The 19366-nt window shown below is 49.0% G+C and overlaps 2 protein-coding genes across 2 annotated transcripts in view; both read right to left on the bottom strand.

Annotated features, from left to right (window-relative positions):
• Positions 1-1083: 1083 nt before the first annotated feature.
• On the bottom strand, positions 1084-8630 carry LOC309514769 (maestro heat-like repeat-containing protein family member 6). The gene is made up of 7 exons (XM_082192050.1): positions 8154-8630; positions 6534-6671; positions 5654-5768; positions 4710-4853; positions 4043-4219; positions 2515-2664; positions 1084-1386 (listed from the first exon to the last, which is right to left on the bottom strand). The coding sequence occupies exons 1-7, from the start codon at positions 8186-8188 to the stop codon at positions 1129-1131; spliced, it is 1017 nt and encodes a 338-aa protein (XP_082048176.1). The 5' UTR covers positions 8189-8630; the 3' UTR covers positions 1084-1128.
• LOC309542638 (maestro heat-like repeat-containing protein family member 7) overlaps positions 8314-19366 on the bottom strand; it is a gene marked incomplete at its 3' end in the record, with an annotated part of 33911 nt that continues 22858 nt past the window's right edge. Inside the window, exons 2-7 of the mRNA XM_082241451.1 lie at positions 17862-17997; positions 16855-16973; positions 10142-10291; positions 9667-9821; positions 8731-8847; positions 8314-8335 (exon numbers count right to left, since the gene is read on the bottom strand). Coding sequence (XP_082097577.1) covers positions 8314-8335; positions 8731-8847; positions 9667-9821; positions 10142-10291; positions 16855-16973; positions 17862-17997 — 699 coding nt within the window. The remainder of the gene's footprint in view (positions 8336-8730; positions 8848-9666; positions 9822-10141; positions 10292-16854; positions 16974-17861; positions 17998-19366) is intronic.

Genomic DNA, 19366 nt, shown 5'->3' with positions numbered 1-19366 from the left:
GGTGGACAGGAAGACAACCGAGGTGCCAGATTAGTCTTTTGTAAAACTCCAGCTTCTTAACGCATTTCTATCCCTCGTGGTGGCCAAACAATGCTTGAAAAGTATGACCTCATTATTTCCGAATTGGCCACCCACAGTAATACTACTGCCTTTATATAATGCAGAATCACACTTCATGCCCAAGTATTAAGAGCACAGAAAATTTTAGTTGGTTTAGTTGGCAGAACTACGGGGGCAGGGCAGAGCCACCCTCCATGAATTTGTCCAGTCTTATTTTAAAGCCATCCAAGCTAGTGGCCACCTGTGTGTCTTGTGGCAGTGAGTTCCATAGCATAGCTGTGGATATGTGGCAGTGTTGCTGGGCCTCTGTTTGTGGCTGTGCTGCACATAGATAATAGTGACAAAATGTCTTAGAAGACATCTGTGATGGAAAAGGCAAGGGCAAGCTGGTGGCTGTGGCTGGCTGATGCTGATGCCACAGATACAGACACAGGGAGATGAGAAGGCAGGTGCTGCAGCCATATACCCTCCAACACCTCTGTGATGAAAACAGGGACGCCCCATACCATAATGATAATTTTACTATTTATACCCCACCCATCTTAGTGGGTTGCCCCAGCCACTTTGGGCAGCATCCAACACACATTAAACCATAATAAAACATTAACAAAATGTTAAAAAACATGCCCATACAGGATTGCCTTCAGATGGCTCAGAGGTCGGATAACTCCATACCCTCCAACATTTCTCCAGTGAAAATAGGGACATCCTAAGGAAAAGTGGGACATTCCAGGATCAAACCAGAAACAGATGGCTTCTCTAAAACAAGGACGTCCCTGGAAAATAGGGACACTTTGAGGGTCTGCAGCCACAGCTAATCCAGGGGGGTGCACATCAGGGGGTTAATTTAGCAGAGGGAGAGAGGGAGGAGCAGCTGTTGCACAGCATCTTTCTAAGAAAAATCAACACACACACACCCCATTTCTCAAGAGTCTATTTTGCAGAATTTCATCTGGATATTCTTCCACTTCCTCACCCAAGCTGTGATCTGGGGCATTGTGGTGGATACAAAATATGATAGTAGCCAGGCAGTAGAATAAAATAAGCCTGCAACTCCCACTGCCCACATCAAACACACACAGTTTGGGAGGAAAGTAAGTGAGTCCCAAACTTAAGAAATGGTGGGGAAATTTCTTCTCCTCTGAAGAAATCTGGTGAAAGAGTCTGGAGGGAACAGTTGACCATGTAAATTTTACTCACAATGTACTTGCAGATAACTGAGAATCTGTAGTAGAGTCTGTCTTGCTGCACAGACTCAAAGATGTCATTGGGCAGCTCCCCCAGTTTCAGGAAGGTGACAATTGTGTTAAGGACAATTCGACACTCCTAGAATTGAAAGGAGGGGTGACATTTTACTTCACATCAAGCCTTAGGCTTGCAACAGCTTTGAAAATATACATACCTGCATTGAGGCCGCAATGCAAATAAAATGCAGACAGTAGCCCAGGTAGGGTTAAAAACACAACTAGCCCACTGGGAATTAAACCCTGAGAGCTCACCTAGGTTTTTAACAAGCACCAAAACGCCACTAATGTAGGGGCTCACTTGCGCTCAGAAGGGAAGTGATTCCATAGAGAGGAGCCACCCTGAACAAGACCCTCCCTCTGGTTACTGGCTGCTACATGAACCTCCACCAGGCCGGCCTAGTCAGCTGATCACAGTGACAGCAGAGGTGTCAAGGCTTAGCTTCCAATCCCAGGAACGCAAGCCTGGGTGTTTCAGGTGGTGTCTAATGACCAGGTTTTGAGACCAACCCTGCAGGGCTTCCACTCCTTTAAGCTAACCAGCCTGGATCAGAAGACTTCCAGAACCGGCATCCTTGGAAGGCGGTGGCCTCTCCTTCCCTGGAGGTTTTTAAGCAGAGGTTGGAGGACCATCGGTCAAGGATGCTTGAGCTGAGATTCCTGCATTGCAGGGCTTGGACTAGAGGACCTTGGGGTCCCTTCCAACTCTGATTCTGTGGTTCGATGACTGACGGTTCCAACCTTTTGCAGAGCAATCCCAACCACAGCATGGTATCTGCAGAACAAGTGACTTGAGCAAGGGAAAAGGGGTGAAAAAAGACCCCAAGATCTCTAACTTTTCTGACCTGGACAGAAAAATCCCTTTTTGACCTCAGGTGTGGTGGTGACTCAGACCCCAAGCACAATCGAGACCCACCCATTCAAGACCAGTCTACGCATTACTTGATCTGTGGGGCAGCATGGGATGATTCTCCAAGCCCTGCTGCAACACGCAGAGCAACGCTCCTCGTGTGGAAATTCCCAGGAAAGGGGAGAGTTCCTCAGCTGCTACAGATGCTTCGAGGACCACCCAGCATTGGTATCGTAAGGGGCTTCCACAGGCAGAGAAACATTGCTCTGCGTTCCAGCTGCGTGTGACAGTTGCCAGGGAGAAGGAGTTTGCCAAAGGGGCCAGGCGATGCCCAGACTGGCCCTTCCAGCCTCAACCTACCTCTCCGCTCACAGGGTCGGTCAGCTGGATTATCAGGGGGACGAGGCTCCTGATGACAATCTCCTCCACCCTGTTTCTGTGCTCTTCCTTCACGCCCCTCAACAGCGTCCCGAAAAGAGTGATGGAGCAAAGGCTGAGCTCATTGTCCTCCTGAGGAGAGAGAGGAGGAGAACACCAGTCAGTCCCAAGTGCTGTGCAGGGCAAACCCGTCTCACAGGTTTCAGGGAGTTTAGCTGAGCAAACGCTTCTCGTTCACTATGGGTCTGGTTGTTTGAGGGTGTTGGCTGGGCCCACGCAACAGGGGACCACCCCCGGGGGCCTTTGCCCACCACCGTTAAGGAGCTTAACGGACTGAGTTCATCCTGGTGCATCTAAAGTTCTGCCAGCATCACCTGCTGGCAGACAGAGTCACCTGAAGTGCAGGTGAAGCAAGAAGTCTCGCAGATTAGGCCAGTGGGATCACTTGTGGGGGGCTGACAGAGGGGGGCTTGAGGTATAAATGCGGTGTGTGTGTGGCACATGGCGTGTGTGCATGACATGCGCATGTTGCACAGCGCCAGCCCCCTCAATCGTGGGGCCAAGCTGGCACAGCTGGTCTTCTGAATTTCACTGTGTTATTATCTTCTTTATTTTCCCCCATAAGTCTTTATTAAGGCTTTTCCATAATATAAGGAAAGAAACTGATCTAAATAAAAACAGAAAGAGAAACAGAAATGCAGAGCCTTCTCTCAAGGGCAGCTCTTAACCCTTGTCTCACCAGGAAAGGGGTCAACCCTCCCAGCCTCTTCCCTTCCCTGTCTCTCACTCAGGGTCCTTCACCAACAAGCCATCACCTTCCTTGGAGCCCAACATGGGCGTAGCCAGGATTTATGTTGGTGAAGCAGTATTAATGTTGGGGAGGGGTGGCAGAAGAACCAAGCTATCTGTGATGTGATTGGTCAGTTAATTAAGTATTTTTCTTTATTTGCTTGATTGAAGGGGCAGTTGCCCCCCCTCCCCCGTTGACCATGCCCAAAGAGCCCAATAATCAATGGCCCTGAGCAGAGGAAAGGAAAAGAGAGAAGAAAGAAGATGGATGGAAGGAAGGAAGGAAGGAAGGAAGGAAGGAAGGAAGGAAGGAAGATAAAAAGGAATTTCGATTTTGTGTTATCATCTTCCTTAGTGGATCGTGCAAACCTCTATTTTGAATACAGTCGTAACTTGGTTCTCAAATGCCTTGGTACTCAAATGCCTTGTGTCAGGGAAGAGTTTGAAGTTTCCAGTTTATCAGAGGGAGAAAGCATTCCCCAAGGGGGGGAAGGAGAGCAGTGAATCTAATAGAAGGGAGCAAGAGGAACAACAGGGAGGGACCGGCTGTTCCCAGGAAAGGCAAGGGTTAAGTTCTAGCTCAGATTGGGAGGATTCTCTTCATAGTGTAGGGGGCACTGGGGATGAGGCTATGGAACCAAAGGGGCAGCCCCCCCCCCAAAATGTTTGGGAAGCACCAGGGCATGGATGAAGCCCATTTCGAGTAGGCTTGTTGACTTACATCATTGAAGTGTTTCAAGAGTTGAGGGTAAAGGCTGCAGCAGGCCAAGCTGTATTCCTCCCCCTCCAAGTGGTGGGACATGAGTTGCAGGCACTTGATGGACTCTTTGGCAACACTCTTGTCCGGATTGTAAGCGCAGTTGATCAGGGGCGGGATGAAGACCTCCAAGAGCTCTTCCTGAAGGAAGCAAGGAAGCAGGTGAGGGAACACGGTGACGGCAGAGAAGTCAGCGCACGCAGACGCAGTTTGCACCCAAAAAGCCACAGCGTAAGCATTACACAAAAGTAAACAACCCAAGCGGGTGCTCTCTCCTGAATCCTTGTGCAGGGTGGGGGCCTCCAGTAGGGGAAGGGGCCAGAGCGGGAGCGTCTGCTTTGCATGCAGAAAGTCCTGGGTTCAAGTCCTGGCACCTCCACGCAGGGTTGTTAGGGACTGTAGAAACCTTGGGGAGCTGCTGCCGGTCCGTGTGGGCAACCCTGAGGTATCCAGACCATTGGCCTGACTCTCTTTAAGGCAGCTTCCTTCCTGTGCTGATCTGCACCTGAGAATAAGGCTGCAGCAGAACAAAGGAATCTCATTTTAACAGCCTCCTTGAAAGGCTGATATGGCGTTGTGGGGTTAATTTGTACGCCGCTTCCTAATGTGTCCCCCGCCACCAATCTCTTACCTCCAGCTGGTGCTGCAACATGTAGCCCAGTCCTCGGATGCCGAAGAGCTGCATGAGGGGGCTGGCTTGCCCCATCCACTCCCACAGGATGTCTATAATGTCGTCCTTCATGAAAAACAAGCCTATCTGTTTGTGGAAAAGGAGCTGAAAAAGAAAACACTTGATGTGTGCAAGGCCAAAGAAAGTAGGCAGGGCAGGAGGAAATCTGTGCCGCGGAAACCGAAGTCCGGTACCCCATACCCTCCAAGTGTCCTGATTTTCCAGGGACAGCCTCGGAATTACGAAAGCCAACCGGCTTCTGATTTGATCCCGGAATGTCCCTGTTTTCCATGCCAGAGCTGCCAGGGGAGGGGAATGAGCCAGAGCTTGTGCCCAATGACAGTGGCGGCTGTAAGGGGGCCTCTCATTGCCCCTCCATGGCATCTCCATGGTCACTGCTGCTGGCCTCCTCCCTTGGGCAGCTGGTAGAGCAGCGGTTCTCAACCTGTGGCTCCCCAGATGTTGTTGGACTACAACTCCCATCATCCCTGAGCTCTGGCCTTGCTAGCTAGGGATGATGGGAGTTGTAGTCCAGCGACATCTGGGGACCCACAGGTTGAGAAAAGCTTTTGTAGAGGCTGCTGGAAAGCAGGTGAGGCCGAGACGAGGCTGCGGCCACTAAAGCCCAGCCCTGTGTGCCATGCTGGCTCTGAGGGGCAGGCAGAGGGCAGGGCCCACCGGGTGGGAAGAAAGGGGGAGCAAAGCGCAAGGAGTTAGATAAGAGCTGAGAGCAGTGTGCATTAACTAAGGCCTGTAGAAATTGCTGCCTCAGGCAGAGGGCAGGCCTGTCAGCCATCAATGGTGGCTCCGGAGACCTCCTTACCCCCTCTGCTTTCCTGGCCTGCCTGGGAGCGGTTGTTGCGAAGCAGGAGTGCCTGCAGGCATTCCCCATTTCCGACTCTCACCTCGGTGAAGAAGGCCATCCCGACCGTCCTCTCCTTTACGTCAGGGCGGCGCAAGTAGGCATTGGCCTGTTTGAAAGTCGTTTTGAGGTGCACTTTGGAGAAGGTGAACAAGGTCCTGAAACACAAAATCAGACGCAAAGGATGCACAAGCCTGAAGCTGGCAGGAAGAACCGCTAAGTATTCATGAATAATAATAATAATAATAATAATAATAATAATAATAATAAATTCAATACTTGATCGGGTTGCCCCAGTCACTACCTTCTGCTCCTCTCCAGTTTCACCCAAGTCGTATCCCAAGTCCTATCTAGCTCTCTCTGTCAAGGAAGGATGCTTGAGAGTGCAGTGCAGTATCTTGCAAATAAATCTCCAAAGCCAGCAGAGTTTTCAGTGGGGAATGGGAAGGTTCATTACTCCATTACCCCATATGCACCCACTCGACCTCTTCGATTGGTGGAATTGGCACTTTCAGGCACCACGGAATGCCTGCTCTGCATTTAGTGTGTCAGCACCTAAACTTCGGAAATCCCTGCCTATTGATATCAAACAGGCGCCTTCACTGTACTCTTTTGGGCACTGCTAAGAACGTTCTTGTTTAGACAAGCCTGCCCAGATGTTTAGAAAGCTGGTGCAAATGTTAATCCGGTTTTAGTCTATTGTTATTTTAACTTTATAAAAGTCTCAAATTACTGTTGTCAGCTTTTCTAATCGATATTTTCTTATCTTTTCTTTTTAACTGCTTTGAAGTTTGTTTGTTTTATTACAATAAAACAGCATATACATTTTCTGAAATAAACAATGTTTATCCCCATTTCCCAGAAAGCAGGCCCTGGTGGGCTGCCTTTCGTGCCTCACCTGCCAGTCCTTTTCACCGTCTTACCTTGTCAGAAGACGAATGCCATAGAAAAAGCTTTCTGGGTTTGACAGCATGTCCCAGCACCTTTGCACCTCCAAAATGTTGTATTCTATGACGTAGCCGCCACATCCAATAAGGTTTTTCACAGCTTGCACAGTGGTCCTGAATCGAGTGAAAGAATTAAGAATATTACATTTATTTATCCATTTTAAAAAATTGTATACTGCCCTTCACCCATAGATCTCAGGTCAGTTCACAACACAAAAATACAAGATAAAAAGCACAAAATAAATAATAAAAACAAGAACAAACCAAACCAATAACTCCTTCTTCGTTTCACAAACACAGCTGAAAGGGCGTAGGGTGTTAATCCGCCAATGGCCTGACTGAAGAGGAACATTTTGGCCTGGCATCTAATGGTATATAATGGAGGCACCAGGCATGCCTCCCTGGGGAGACCATGCCACTAATGGGGGGCCACCACAGAAAAGGCCCCTTCTTGTGTTGCCACCCTCTGGACTTCTCGTGGAGGAGGCACAGGAAGAGAGGCCTCCGATGATGATCACAAGGTCTGGGTAGGTTCATCTGGGGAGTTTTAGGTCCTTGACATCTTGCAGTCTTGAGCTGCTTGGCCTGATGGATCCAGCCACAACCACCAGCCCCCGCAGCCTCTCACATGTTTCCAGCACAAGCTGCAACCTTTCGGCTGCGATGGAGACTTCAGGTTTCATGACACGTGAGTCCCGCCACGCCAAAATCAGCCCATCGTGTGGGAGAGTCTCCAACATCCTTTCCCATCCTAGTGTCCTTTGGACTACAACAACTCCCATCTTCACCAGAGTTGTGCTGGCTGGGGCTGGTGGGAGTTGTGGTCCAAAGCGACTGAAGAGCACAGGGGTTGGGGAAGCCTGGGTGTCTTAGCTACCCAAGCTAAGCAGAACCTCCATGTGATGGCCTAGGAATCCGATTCGGAGGGTGAACCGGAGGAATCCCAGCCTGCACAGGAGTCCCCGCCCCCAGGGCCAGCTGAACTGGGGCAGGGCCTTGATTCTGAAGCGCCTGCACCTGTGCCGGATCCTCAGGAGGAGGCACCAGGTGAATCCACTCTGACTCCAAAGGTGGTTGAGGACTCAGTGCCTACAGGTGAGTCTCCCCCTGGGCCCAGTAACCCTTCAGCCTCTCCTGAACTGCAGAGGCTCAGGGCAGAGAGGCGAAGGGAACTGGTTTCTCCCAGGAGGAGTGCTCGCCTTAAGGCCAGGAGAGGCGGGTCTCCTGGGGGCCGGGACCGCCCCTGGCCTCAGAGAAGATAAAGGCCAGTCAGCCCGGGCCCAGGTTGCGGGAGCAACGTTGTTGTGGAGTACCTGTTCCTGCCCAGACCCAGACCTGACCCTCCAGTGTTCCTGTCCCCGCCCGGCTTCCTGCTTCGAACCTTGCCCTGCTCCTTGTGAACTGTTTCCAGGCTAGTGACCCAGGACCGGACTTTGACTACGCCAATGGTAACCTTCCCCCCGGGACCAGCACACTCCATGTCCAAGTGAAGCCTATCTCTTGGGGGAGGGCTGAGCCATCACTGCTACAGTCAGGCTTGCAAGCGCCCAGAGAGAGAAGGGAGGGCCACCCCAAATGCACGGGCAGGTCCCTTACACCAGCGGATGGACATGCGAAGGGGGCTCCGGCATGAGACTTGTCGCCCTCGAAACTCTTCTGCTCGACCCAAAAAGAAAATAGATCTGAGTGATAAGGGCAAGCAGCAGCTGGGGGAACTTGTTTTGCAGTACATCCGAAGCCTCAGGTAGCGACAGGATCAGACACAAAGCGTTGGTCGCCTGGAGGGACAAGGACAGGAGAACAGCATTCAGCAGAGGACATCGTCAGGTCCAGATCTCCCAACTCTCTATGCAGGACGCGACTCAGACCCCTGGTCCATTTCACTCAGTATTGTCTACACTGACTAGCAGTGGCTGTCCAGGGTTCCAGGCGAGGGACACCCCGACATGGAGATGCTGGGGCCCTTTTGCATACAAAGCAGGTGTTCTGCCCCTGAGCCAGGGCTGGGCTCCAGGAGACCCCCCCCCCACAGTGATGGACCATTAAGATGCCGCTGGGAAGAACCCCAGAGGCCAGTTATTAAGATGCAACCCTCCCCCCCCCAGCCAGAAGCCCCAGCCCCATCCAGCTCCCATTCAAGAACCACCCAGGAGAGAGTACAGTGCTGCGTCGCCTGTGTGTGACTTCTGTGTTGGGGTCTTCATCCTGTAGCCTTTTCAGGAGGGGTCTCAGCAGCTTGATGCTGGAGTACGGACCGGAGACCAAGGCCTTCCAGATCGCTGCAGCACTTCTGCAATTTGTCAAAAGAGAATTTTTCCTTTTTCCCTTTCTTAAAAAAAGTCAGGCCTTCTGTATTTCCTTTATATCGCACGTGCATTAGCAAAGAAAGAAGCTACTATTCCCCTTTTTGATATGTAACTCGGGGCACAATTTTTTGCAAGTATGAAACGGAAATATAAATTAAGAAAGCCCACTTAAATTCAGCTCTCCCCATTTCCACTTTGCAGATTTTCATATCCAGTTTTGCCTCTTAAACACCTTTTGCAAATCAATCTCCTCTAATTTTATGTCTTTCTAGATGTTATTTCCACCAGTTCATGCATTTGTGTGCCTACGTGTGTGTGTGTGTGTGTGTGTGTGTGTGCGCGCGCTACTTGACTGGAGAACTGCATTGGAAAATTCAGAATAGTGCGAATTTTGAAATACGACAGTTCTCATTTTGGAAACTGCAAATGACGTAAGCTCTCACTTAAAAGTGACCCAAACGGAATTTGTTCCCTGTCCAGAAGGTGTTGGGGGGGGGGGAACCTGGCATGGGTTCCACCTGAATCTTGAACAGAGGTTTGATCCACAGTGGGTACTGCTTTTCACAGTGTGGAAGAAAGCCTCATTCCTGCAGAGCAAGCAGTTTCCAGGGGACAAAAAGTTGGCAGCTCTACTTGAAAAACCTGGGAGATGCGCCAGAGTTGGGAAATCTCCATCCATGGCTGATGGGCTGTGGCCTGGCTTGGTGGATCGCAGGTTATGCAGGGCATCGGAGACGCCCTGAGATTTTCAGGCAAAATGGATATATCCCCCCATAACGCACTCATCTCTAAGAGGCCCTTACTCATCACATTCCACTGAGCAGTCCAACAGGCTATCTACGACCGGGTTCAGGCGCTTCACAGCAAGGTTGACTACAGCTGCGAGTGTCTCATTCTTAGTGTGGGTGTCTGATATTCTGTGGAGATGGTTGTAAATCTCCTTCACAACTATGGGCAGCTGTAAGAAGATAAAAGAAGACCAGGATGAGAAAGTGTGGTGAACCTGAAAGAAAATGAGGGATTTTGGGGGAATGATATATGACAAGATAAAAAAGATGCTCAAAGTGATTATTACCCCCCCCCCAAAAAAACTGAGATTAAAAACATGGTGGTTGTTTTTTGTAAGCTGAACTGCAGCAGAATGGAAACAGAGGCGCAATCCACAAACGTGGAAATCAATGCCTTCTTACACCCCTAGAAACAAGCTGATTCTACATCCAAAGAGAATGTTTAATTTAGAGGAAACCTGCTTCCCCCTGCCTCCATTTTGAGCCTTACATCTTCCATGTCCATCCCGCATTCCTTAAGGAAGGAACTCAGCAGTTTTCCTGCGGCCTGAGAGGCGACTCTGTCTTCCACTGTCAGGTTGTCAATCGCCTTCAACGCAACTTCGTTGATCTGGCTGGGCGTGAGGTGCTCCCCAAAAGCCTGGCACAAAGAAGAAAGATGAGGGAGTTTTCTTCTGCTCCGCATCTGACCACTTTTCGGTAGTCCAAGGGACAAACCAAGTGAAAGACACATCCACTCTGCCTGAGATGACCCTCAGGATCCCTTCCAACTCTCCAATTCTGATTCTATTTAAATGTTTATTTAAGTGACTGAAAGATTTCACAACAAACAAAACTAAGAGTCAGGTGACGCCTTCCTATTTTCGATCCCCATCTAAAACTGGTTATGACATTGAAACAATCTAAAGTCAGACTAGGAAATAAGACAACTGTTCTTGCAGAAACAGAGAGGGCCAGTAATAGTGGATATCAGTTATATAATCAATCAATGCCAAACGAAGTCAGATTAGGTGGGAACCTGCAGGCTGTGTGTTTATTTCTTAATATACGTCAAAAACATCTGCCACAATGTTAGCATAGTCCAGGCTGTTGGGTAACTGCCAGGGAGATATTGTCCATCATGGCCCCAAGCCGGCTGCCGGACGACCATCGATCTCCCGTAGACAGGCAGATCCAGCAGTTAGCGACACGAAGCCTCTGCCACATTCCAGGCTTGTGCACACTGTTTATCAGCAGAAACACAGGTAGAAGCTGCACCGCAGAAGAGCATAATTTACAGACTTTATTTAGCGTTGAACAGAACAAAGGAAAACATGACCGTTCTGTTCTGAGTCTCTGACCAACTGGAGAAAACGAAAGGAACATCAGAACATAAACATCCTGTGAACAGGACATGCGCAGACTCTGTGAGTTACAAAGCCTGCTCCCTTTTAAGGCGGAACGGAAATATCCCAACATCCTCCTCCTTTCCGTGTAACCTGTAGTACCTGTGGTTCAACCCAATTGCAACCTTTGTACATAAACCTTAAGTTGTTCTCTGTTAACAACCTTAGACAACAGATCAGCAGGAATTTCATTTCCTGCCATGTAGGACACCCGAATCAGTCCTTTCTGAATACACTCTCTTGCACGATGTAGCTTAATCTGCAAGTACTTGGTTCTCTGCTTGCAACTCTCCGAGTTCACAGGAACTTAGGCTCACTGTTGTCTGCTTTTTGCACAACCAGTCAAACAGGCAGTGGTTGTACATGTAGCACACACCAGAAGTGCTTGTACCATCCGTGGTGTCACTTCCAAAACTTGCATCTGCAAAGATTTCAAGACCTCCAGTCTTTTGACTGGTGAACCTCAGCCTGTAGTGCATAGTCCCTTTCAAATAGCGGGCTATGCGCTTCAGAGCTTTCCAATCCTGAACCGTAGGATTGTTGGCATGTCTGCTAAGCAGATTACAGCTTACAGCTATGTCAGGTCTTGAACATCTGGCAATGAAATTCAGCTTGCCTAGAATGCATCTGTACAGCGTTGTGTCAGTAAACGCTTCAGCAGTACTGTCTACTTGGTAACCTGTCACCATCGGTGTGTCTGCTGGGTTTGCATCAACCAAATTCAACCTGGTTAACACATCAGCAATTTTCTGTGTTTGGTGTACCAGAAAATTACCTGCTTGATCTCTCTCCACCTGCAGAGAAAGATAGTTGGATACCTCACCAAGATCCTTCATGTCAAAGTGCTCCTTCAGCTGAGCTAGGGTGCTTTGGTAGAAAGCCTGATTCTTCCAAAACATCAGAAGATCATCAACAAAACATAAACAATACAGTTTGTTTTGCCCCTCCTCCTTGACAAACACACATGGCTCAGCTTTGCCCTGGTGAAAACCTAGAGAAAGCAATGTCTCAGTGAGTTTTGTGTTCCAACACCTGGCACTCTGCTTGAGACCATATAAGGATTTCCGCAGTTTACAGACCATTCCCTTCTGTATCTCCATCCCATCAGGTGGAAGCATGAACAGCTCCTCGTTCAAAATCCCGTACAAAAAAGCTGTATTAATGTCATGATGGGAAACATGCAGTTTCTCCTCCGCAGCAATCTTGAGCATCAGCCGAATGCTCTCATATTTGACTGTGGGTGAGTAGGTCTCGTGGTAATCCTGTCCTGGTACCTGTGAAAAACCTCTGGCAACCAATCTGGCTTTGTGTCTGACTACCTTGCCATTCTGGTCTGTCTTGGCCTTGAAGACCCATTTGCTGCCAACCAGTCTCATTCCTGGGACTACCGGTACCAGTTCCCAAGTTTGGTTCCTGTTCAAGGAATCAACTTCAGCCTTCATGGCATTTAGCCAAGGCTCAGCATCTTTAGAGGTTAACTCCTGAACCTCTTTGAAGCTTGAAGGTTCCCACACCTTCTCTGAGCTACTAAGAACAGCAGTTGCTGTCTTAGCAAACTCATCAGCAAATCTCTTTGGAGGTCTGCCTTTGGCCGCCCTCTCAGACCTACGTACTAGACGCAAGTCTTCTGGACTCATCTCCTCTTTCTTAGGAGAAAAATGACCAATGGTGAACAGTGGTTCTTCCAGTTCATTGTCAGACGCATCAGATGGTCTGACTGAGGCCTTTGCGCTCTGGTAGTCTGCTGTGTCATCACTGTCACTGACACCAGCAGCAGCACCGCCCACTGAACTGGAATCCGAACTCTGATCATCATCATCATCATCATCCTCATCCTCAGCAGCTTCCTCAGCTTTAGCTGCTTGCTTGACATCACCTTCATCCTCCTCTGGGTAACTCTGGAAAATTCCCACATTTTCCCCCCACTTAGGATTGTACTCAACACTCCTTGTGAACTTAATGGACTTAGAGTTAGTCATCCATACCCTGTATGCACCTTTTTCGTACCCCATGAACAAACCATGTTCCCCAAGCTTGTTGGTTTGTGGGGAATGTACCCACATGTCAGAACCAAAGATTTTCATGTGCTTGATGTTGGGCTTCTTGCCAAACATCTTCTCATAGGGAGTACAGCCAATGGGTGATGACAATCTGCGATTAAAACTGTAAACCAAATTCCCCAAAGCTTCCCCCCAAAACTTATCAGGGAGATTGGCAACAGGGTTTTGATTCCTTGCAGCAATGTCTGATTTGCTCTCTCCGCAAGCCCATTCATCCATGGCGATCTGGGCGTTGACATGTCATGCTGGATTCCCTTCTCAGTCAGGAAAGCTTCAAACTGCTGAGAAGTAAACTCCCCGCCCCGATCAGTAAACAAACTGGCAATACGTTTAGCGTGCACATTCTCCAACCAAGCACAGAATGCTTTAAATTTCGGAAACGCTTGCGATTTCTGTTCGAGCAAAAACACATGAATGTACCTAGAAAAAGAATCAATCAGAACCATGAAGTACCTTGCTCCCCCTAAAGAGGGCGTAAGTGGCCCAACCAGGTCTGCATGCACTAGCTGGTAGGGTTTGGAAGCCTGCCTGCTAGACTCCTTGCCTTTTGGAGCAACCTTCACCTTGTTCTCTGCACAAGATACACATTTCATGTGAAATTTACAGGGTTTGATGTTCAAACCCTCAACCACCTCTGGCATCTTGGCCAGTGCCTTCCAAGAGAGGTGACCAAACCTTCGATGCGCATCGTGAATGCAACCTGCATGAAGAACTTTGTTAGTTTGTGCAACACAACAAGAATCAGCATTAGATACAACAGCAGTGTCATCCTAAGTTATATGGAATAAACCATCCATAAACTTTGCATGCAAATAGTCCTCTTTGCCTTTACTGATGACACAGACGCTCCTCTTGAAGGAAATCTGAAAACCACGCCCAGTAAGCTGTGGAACGCTCAGCAAATTGCTTGCAGAGCCTGGAACATAAAGTACATTACTGATGGTAGTGTGCAGACTTGCAAGTTTCACAGTCCCTTCTCCTGCAATTTGCAACGTCCTTCCATCAGCCAGGTGGATCTCACCTTCTTGAGGCTTGAAGGAGATAAACAGGTGGCGATCCTTCGTGACGTGGCGGTTCGCACCTGAATCGACAATAAATCTGCCTTTGGCTGTTGGAGCAGTCTTTACAGCAAGCAAACCCTTGTTTTCCACAGGCGTGGGCTTTTGCAGCTTGCCCCCCTGCTGCTCCTGGCCAGCAGACGTGCCTTTAGCCTTTGGTGAAGCTGTGCCAGCAAACATAGCCTTGTTTTCCACTGTCGTGGGCTTTTGCAGCTTGCCCCCCTGCTTCTGGTCAGCAGACGTGCCTTTAGCCTTTGGTGAAGCTGTGCCAGCAAACAACGCTTTGTTTTTCCCTGGCGCGGGCTCTTCAACCTCCCTCTGCTCCTGGCCATCTGCAGACGCCTGCCTGTGTTTACCTTTGCCTTTCCGGCCTCTGCAAAGGCGATGACCTTGGTTCTCACGAGAACCAGAGCTCTCAGCTGCCGACTCCTTGGCTCCCCCTGGAGGCTGGAATGCTGCCTGGGATGACGTGACGGTCAGCTCCCCCTGCAGCTTGCAACCGGTGCCCTCAGCATCCCTGCATTCACTCGCATTCTGGGAAACAGCTAGGACCTCCGATGCAGTCAAACTCTGGGCTGGGATCTTTGCTTTGTGAGCTTTCATCAAAGCATTCCACATTCCACGTGCAGTGGTGTTGCCAGCCAGCGTCTTAATTTCCTCAAGAGATACCGATAAGACTATTACGTCTATCGCCTTCGAATCATCGGCTTTCCATCTCTCTGTCAGAGGAAGTGGGGGGGGGGGCTCAGATACGGCATGCCACACCCGAAACTGACGCAGCAAACTTTCACACCATTTTGCCCAGGTTACATAATTTTTCGCATTTAACTTAGGACAGTCAGCATTTGCCTCAGAAGCTTGGAAAAACTCCATTTCCAGCCTTTTACTTTAGCCGTGAGTCTTTTATGCCTTCAAAGACTCCTTATCTTGGCAGCCCATTAATCACGAACTCTCTGGCTCGGCTCCCAGGGCTATTAATCTGCCGGAGTTCCAAAGGCTCCTTGCCGAGGTAAACAGAAAAGCCAAAAGCCTCCCTCTTTTCTTTCGCTTTTCCCACGTACTTCTTAAACGCAGTCTGTTGCAGCTTTACTCTCCTGTAGGTGCTGTGAATCTGGGCCCATAACCTTGTTGTTGGGTAACTGCCAGGGAGATATTGTCCATCATGGCCCCAAGCCGGCTGCCGGACGACCATCGATCTCCCGTAGACAGGCAGATCCAGCAGTTAGCGACACGAAGCCTCTGCCACATTCCAGGCTTGTGCACACTGTTTATCAGCAGAAACACAGGTAGAAGCTGCACCGCAGAAGAGCATAATTTACAGACTTTATTTAGCATTGAACAGAACAAAGGAAAACATGACCGTTCCGTTCTGAGTCTCTCACCAACTGGAGAAAACGAAAGGAACATCAGAACATAAACATCCTGTGAACAGGACATGCGCAGACTCTGTGAGTTACAAAGCCTGCTCCCTTTTAATGTGGAACGGAAATATCCCAACACAGGCTTCCTCAACCTCGGCCCTCCAGATGTTTTGAGACTGCAATTCCCAGCATCCCTGAGCACTGGTCCTGCTAGCTAGGGATCATGGGAGTTGTAGGCCAAAAACATCTGGAGGGCCGAGGTTGAGGAAGCCTGGCATAGCCCATTGGCTTGGCAGTGCCTCATGAAACGGGCACCAAATGGGTCAACTTTTCATACTCTTTTTCTGCCCAAGGTGGCAATGCATGGTTCTCTCTCCTCCCCATTTCATCCTCATGAGGGAGTTTAGACCGAGAGACTGTGACTGACCCCATGAGTTTCCTGGCTGAGTGGGGATCTGAGCCCTAGTTCTCCCAGTGCCTGGTCAGACTCTCTAGCCACTGCACCACACTGCCTCTTCTCGATCCAGCAAATGTCAGACATGCAGGGAAGCAGCTCTCCTCACCGCAGTGGCCCATCAGATGCACAGCTAGGGCTACTCCACAATTCTCCTGCAGGATCCATTGGCCTGGCAGCTTGCAGCTTGCAGCTTGCAGCTTGTAATGCATACGGATCTCTATCCAGGGCTCACAGTTGTGGCAGTGCCTGAGTAGTTTGGGGTTGGGATCTATCTATCTATCTATCTATCTATCATTTTGTGTAATGTGACCTTTTAGAATACAGTCATACCTCGGTTTACAACCGCTTCAGGTTGTGTTTTTTCAGATTGCAGACCACCGAAACACGGAAGTACCACTTTGTGCATGCGCAGAAGTGCTGAATCGCAACCCGTGCATGCGCAAACACGGGTTGCAAATGCTGCGGGTTGCGAACATGCATCCTGCACGGATCACGTTCGCAACCCAAGATTCCACTGTAAGTAGAATTTGGCATGCAGTTTAGACCAATGGGCGCTTGGCTTCAAAAAATTTATTCTAATACAATGCATTTCCATATGTTATTTACACTAATATATTCATTTTCTGGACACTTTTAGCTTGCACAATCCTTTTTGTAGACACTGTTTGGCCAGGAAATGGCACTGAAAAACACAAGGATGTATGAATTTCAAAGGCAGCTTATGTTTCCGTTCTCATATTGTTTCAGGAAGCCTGGATTTGATAGCTTTGGCTTTAAATGTGAACTGCTCTGAATCTCTCCCTCATCTCCTAGAAGGCGTGGGCTGCTAACTGAGAGCTGGCTGCAGTCTTAGCAAGAAACAGTCCAAAAAGCCACACCTACCTTGGCCACGTTGGAGATGTCGGTGTAAAAGATGGCGGGCCCAGGGATGAAGAAGTCTTCTCGGAACCATTTGACCACGTTGCCTTTCCTGTTCTTATGCCTCATCTCCACCTTCTTAGCTAAACGGGGTCAGGGATGGGGATATGCAGGCAAAAGAAGACAGCATTAGTGTTCCTTGCACAAACCCCCCAGTTTCCCCACTGCGACCCACAAAAAGATTCTCAATTTCACCTCAAAAATTATAATTCAGAACTGGTCAAGGTTCAGAAGGGGGCAACCAAAACTCCGGGACATCCAATGAAACTGAAGTTTCAGGATGGTCACAGCATTTGGGGGATTTTCTGTTTAGAAAAATGGTGAGGAAGAGGAGACACAATGTATGGCAAGGGGAAGGTGGAGAGAGAGAAAGCTTTCTCTCTCTCCCTCCCTCCTAACACAAGAACTCCGGGACCTCCAATGAAACTGAAGTTTCAGGATGGTCCTTCTTCATGCAGTGCACAGCTCAACTTTGGGACTCCCAGCCACAGGAGGCACTGATGGCCACGGACCAAGATGGCTTTCAAATTCATGGAAGAGAAGGCTACCCATGGCTATTAGCCAGGATGGCTATGCTCGGCCTCCACGGTCAGAGGCAGCAAAGCACAGGAGAAGAAAGAGCTCTTGAGTTCGAATTCTGCTTACTGGTTTCCCAGAGGCATCTGGTCTACCCCTGGGGGAACAGGATGCTGGACTGGGGTGGGCCACTGGTCTGATCCAGGCGGCTTTTCTTGTCTTCTTCAGCAGTGAATCCCTCCCCTCAGACTGACCTCTCGTCTCTGGCCAACGGGGTGTTTGCGTCAGGCCAGTCCTGGCACGAATTCTGGCCCTCCTGAGCTCCCGTCAACCCCAGCAGCAGCCAGCATGGGCAACACTCAGGGATGATGGGAGTTGGAGCAGCTTCTGGAGGGCTGCAGATCTCCCACCCTGCGGCTTGCAAGAAACACGCCCTTTCCCAGCCTCGCCCTCACCCATTTTGGCTATCATGATGTGATGGAGATGGTACAAGGCCTCCGCTGACAGCAGACCAATCTCCTTCACGTTGTCTGCGAGGTGGAGGGACAACAGCGCCACCAGCTGTCCAAGAAGGGGGAAATCCTGGGATATCTAGGAGGTGGGGAGAGAGATGCACAGTCAGCCCTTGTCCCACAGAGCCCAGCAAGAGAAAACCGTCTGGCATGCTTTCAGGCGGCAAAGGGGCGCAGGGCAAGAGACCTGGGCTTAGGTGGCCCACCCAAGGCTTGCCCCAGGGCCTTTTTTCCAGCCAGAACTCACTGGAACTCAGTTCTGGCACCTCTCAGGTGGGCGCTGTTGTCATTATAAGAGAATGAGGGAGGTGAGTTCATGGTGAGTCCTGGCACCTCTTTTTCTAGAAAAATAGCACTGGCTGGCACCTTCCCCTGGGATGGCCATGCCACACCGCTTTGGGGAGCAGGGGAAAGTCTATCTAGTTCACACCTGAACTTTCCAAAGCAATACGCCAACCAAGACACAGGTTTTCCTTCAAAATCCTCGCTTCCACAAATTTGGCAATGCAGTTCTCCAAACCACCACAACAAAACGCAGACATTACAGGAGAAGGTATACAGAAACGCACAATTCATGAAAGCAACATGCTTGATTCCTCGATAGACCAAGTCTCTTTTTACCTGTCTAGTTTCTGGTACCCCTGGATACATCTTGGCAGCTAGAGACCCAAATATCTTCTAGGGCTAGGCATGCCTTTTACCAGCTTTGTCTGGTTTGCAAACTATGGCTCTTCCTAGACAGGGATAGCCTGACCACTGCAGTCCATATTTTGGGAACCTCAAGGCTGGATTACTGCAATGTCTTCTAGGGGGTCTGCCCTTGGATCTGCTTCACAGGCTCCTTTTTTATATATATAAAAAATTTTATTGGTTTTACAAGAATTTTTATAGACAATACAAACAAATAAAAAGAACAAACAAACATGTATAATTTCATATCCTTTTTTTCATAAACCTTACTTCGTCGACTCCCCCAAACCTCCCCTTTCTACATCCCAATTCCCAAAATTGTTTCAGCAAATCCTAACACTTAATTTTATCAGATTTATCCCTTATTCTTTTCTTTTACTTAATCTTTTACAGCTGTAGACCCCTTTCCCCCCCCTAAAACCTCAACATTTTAGCAATCATTCATTTTACAATGTATCTTAAGATAAATTTTAAATTTCTTCCAGTCTTCTTCCGCCGTCTCTTTCCCCTGATCACGGATTCTGCCAGTCATTTCTGCCAGTCCCATATAGTCTATCACCTTCGTTTGCCATTCTTCCAGAGTGGGTAGATCTTGAGTCTTCCAATGCTTTGCAATGAGTACTCTTGCTGCTGTGGTAGCATACATAAAAAAAGTTCTGTCTTTCTTTGGCACCAATTGGCCGACAATGCCCAAGAGGAAGGCCTCTGGTTTCTTAAAGAAAGTACATTTAAGCACCTTTTTCATTTCATTATATATC

This window comes from Podarcis vaucheri (assembly GCF_965113315.1).
Source record: "Podarcis vaucheri genome assembly, chromosome: 11".
NCBI classification, from domain to species: Eukaryota; Metazoa; Chordata; class Lepidosauria; order Squamata; family Lacertidae; genus Podarcis; species Podarcis vaucheri.
This window is presented reverse-complemented; position numbering and strand designations above follow the sequence as displayed.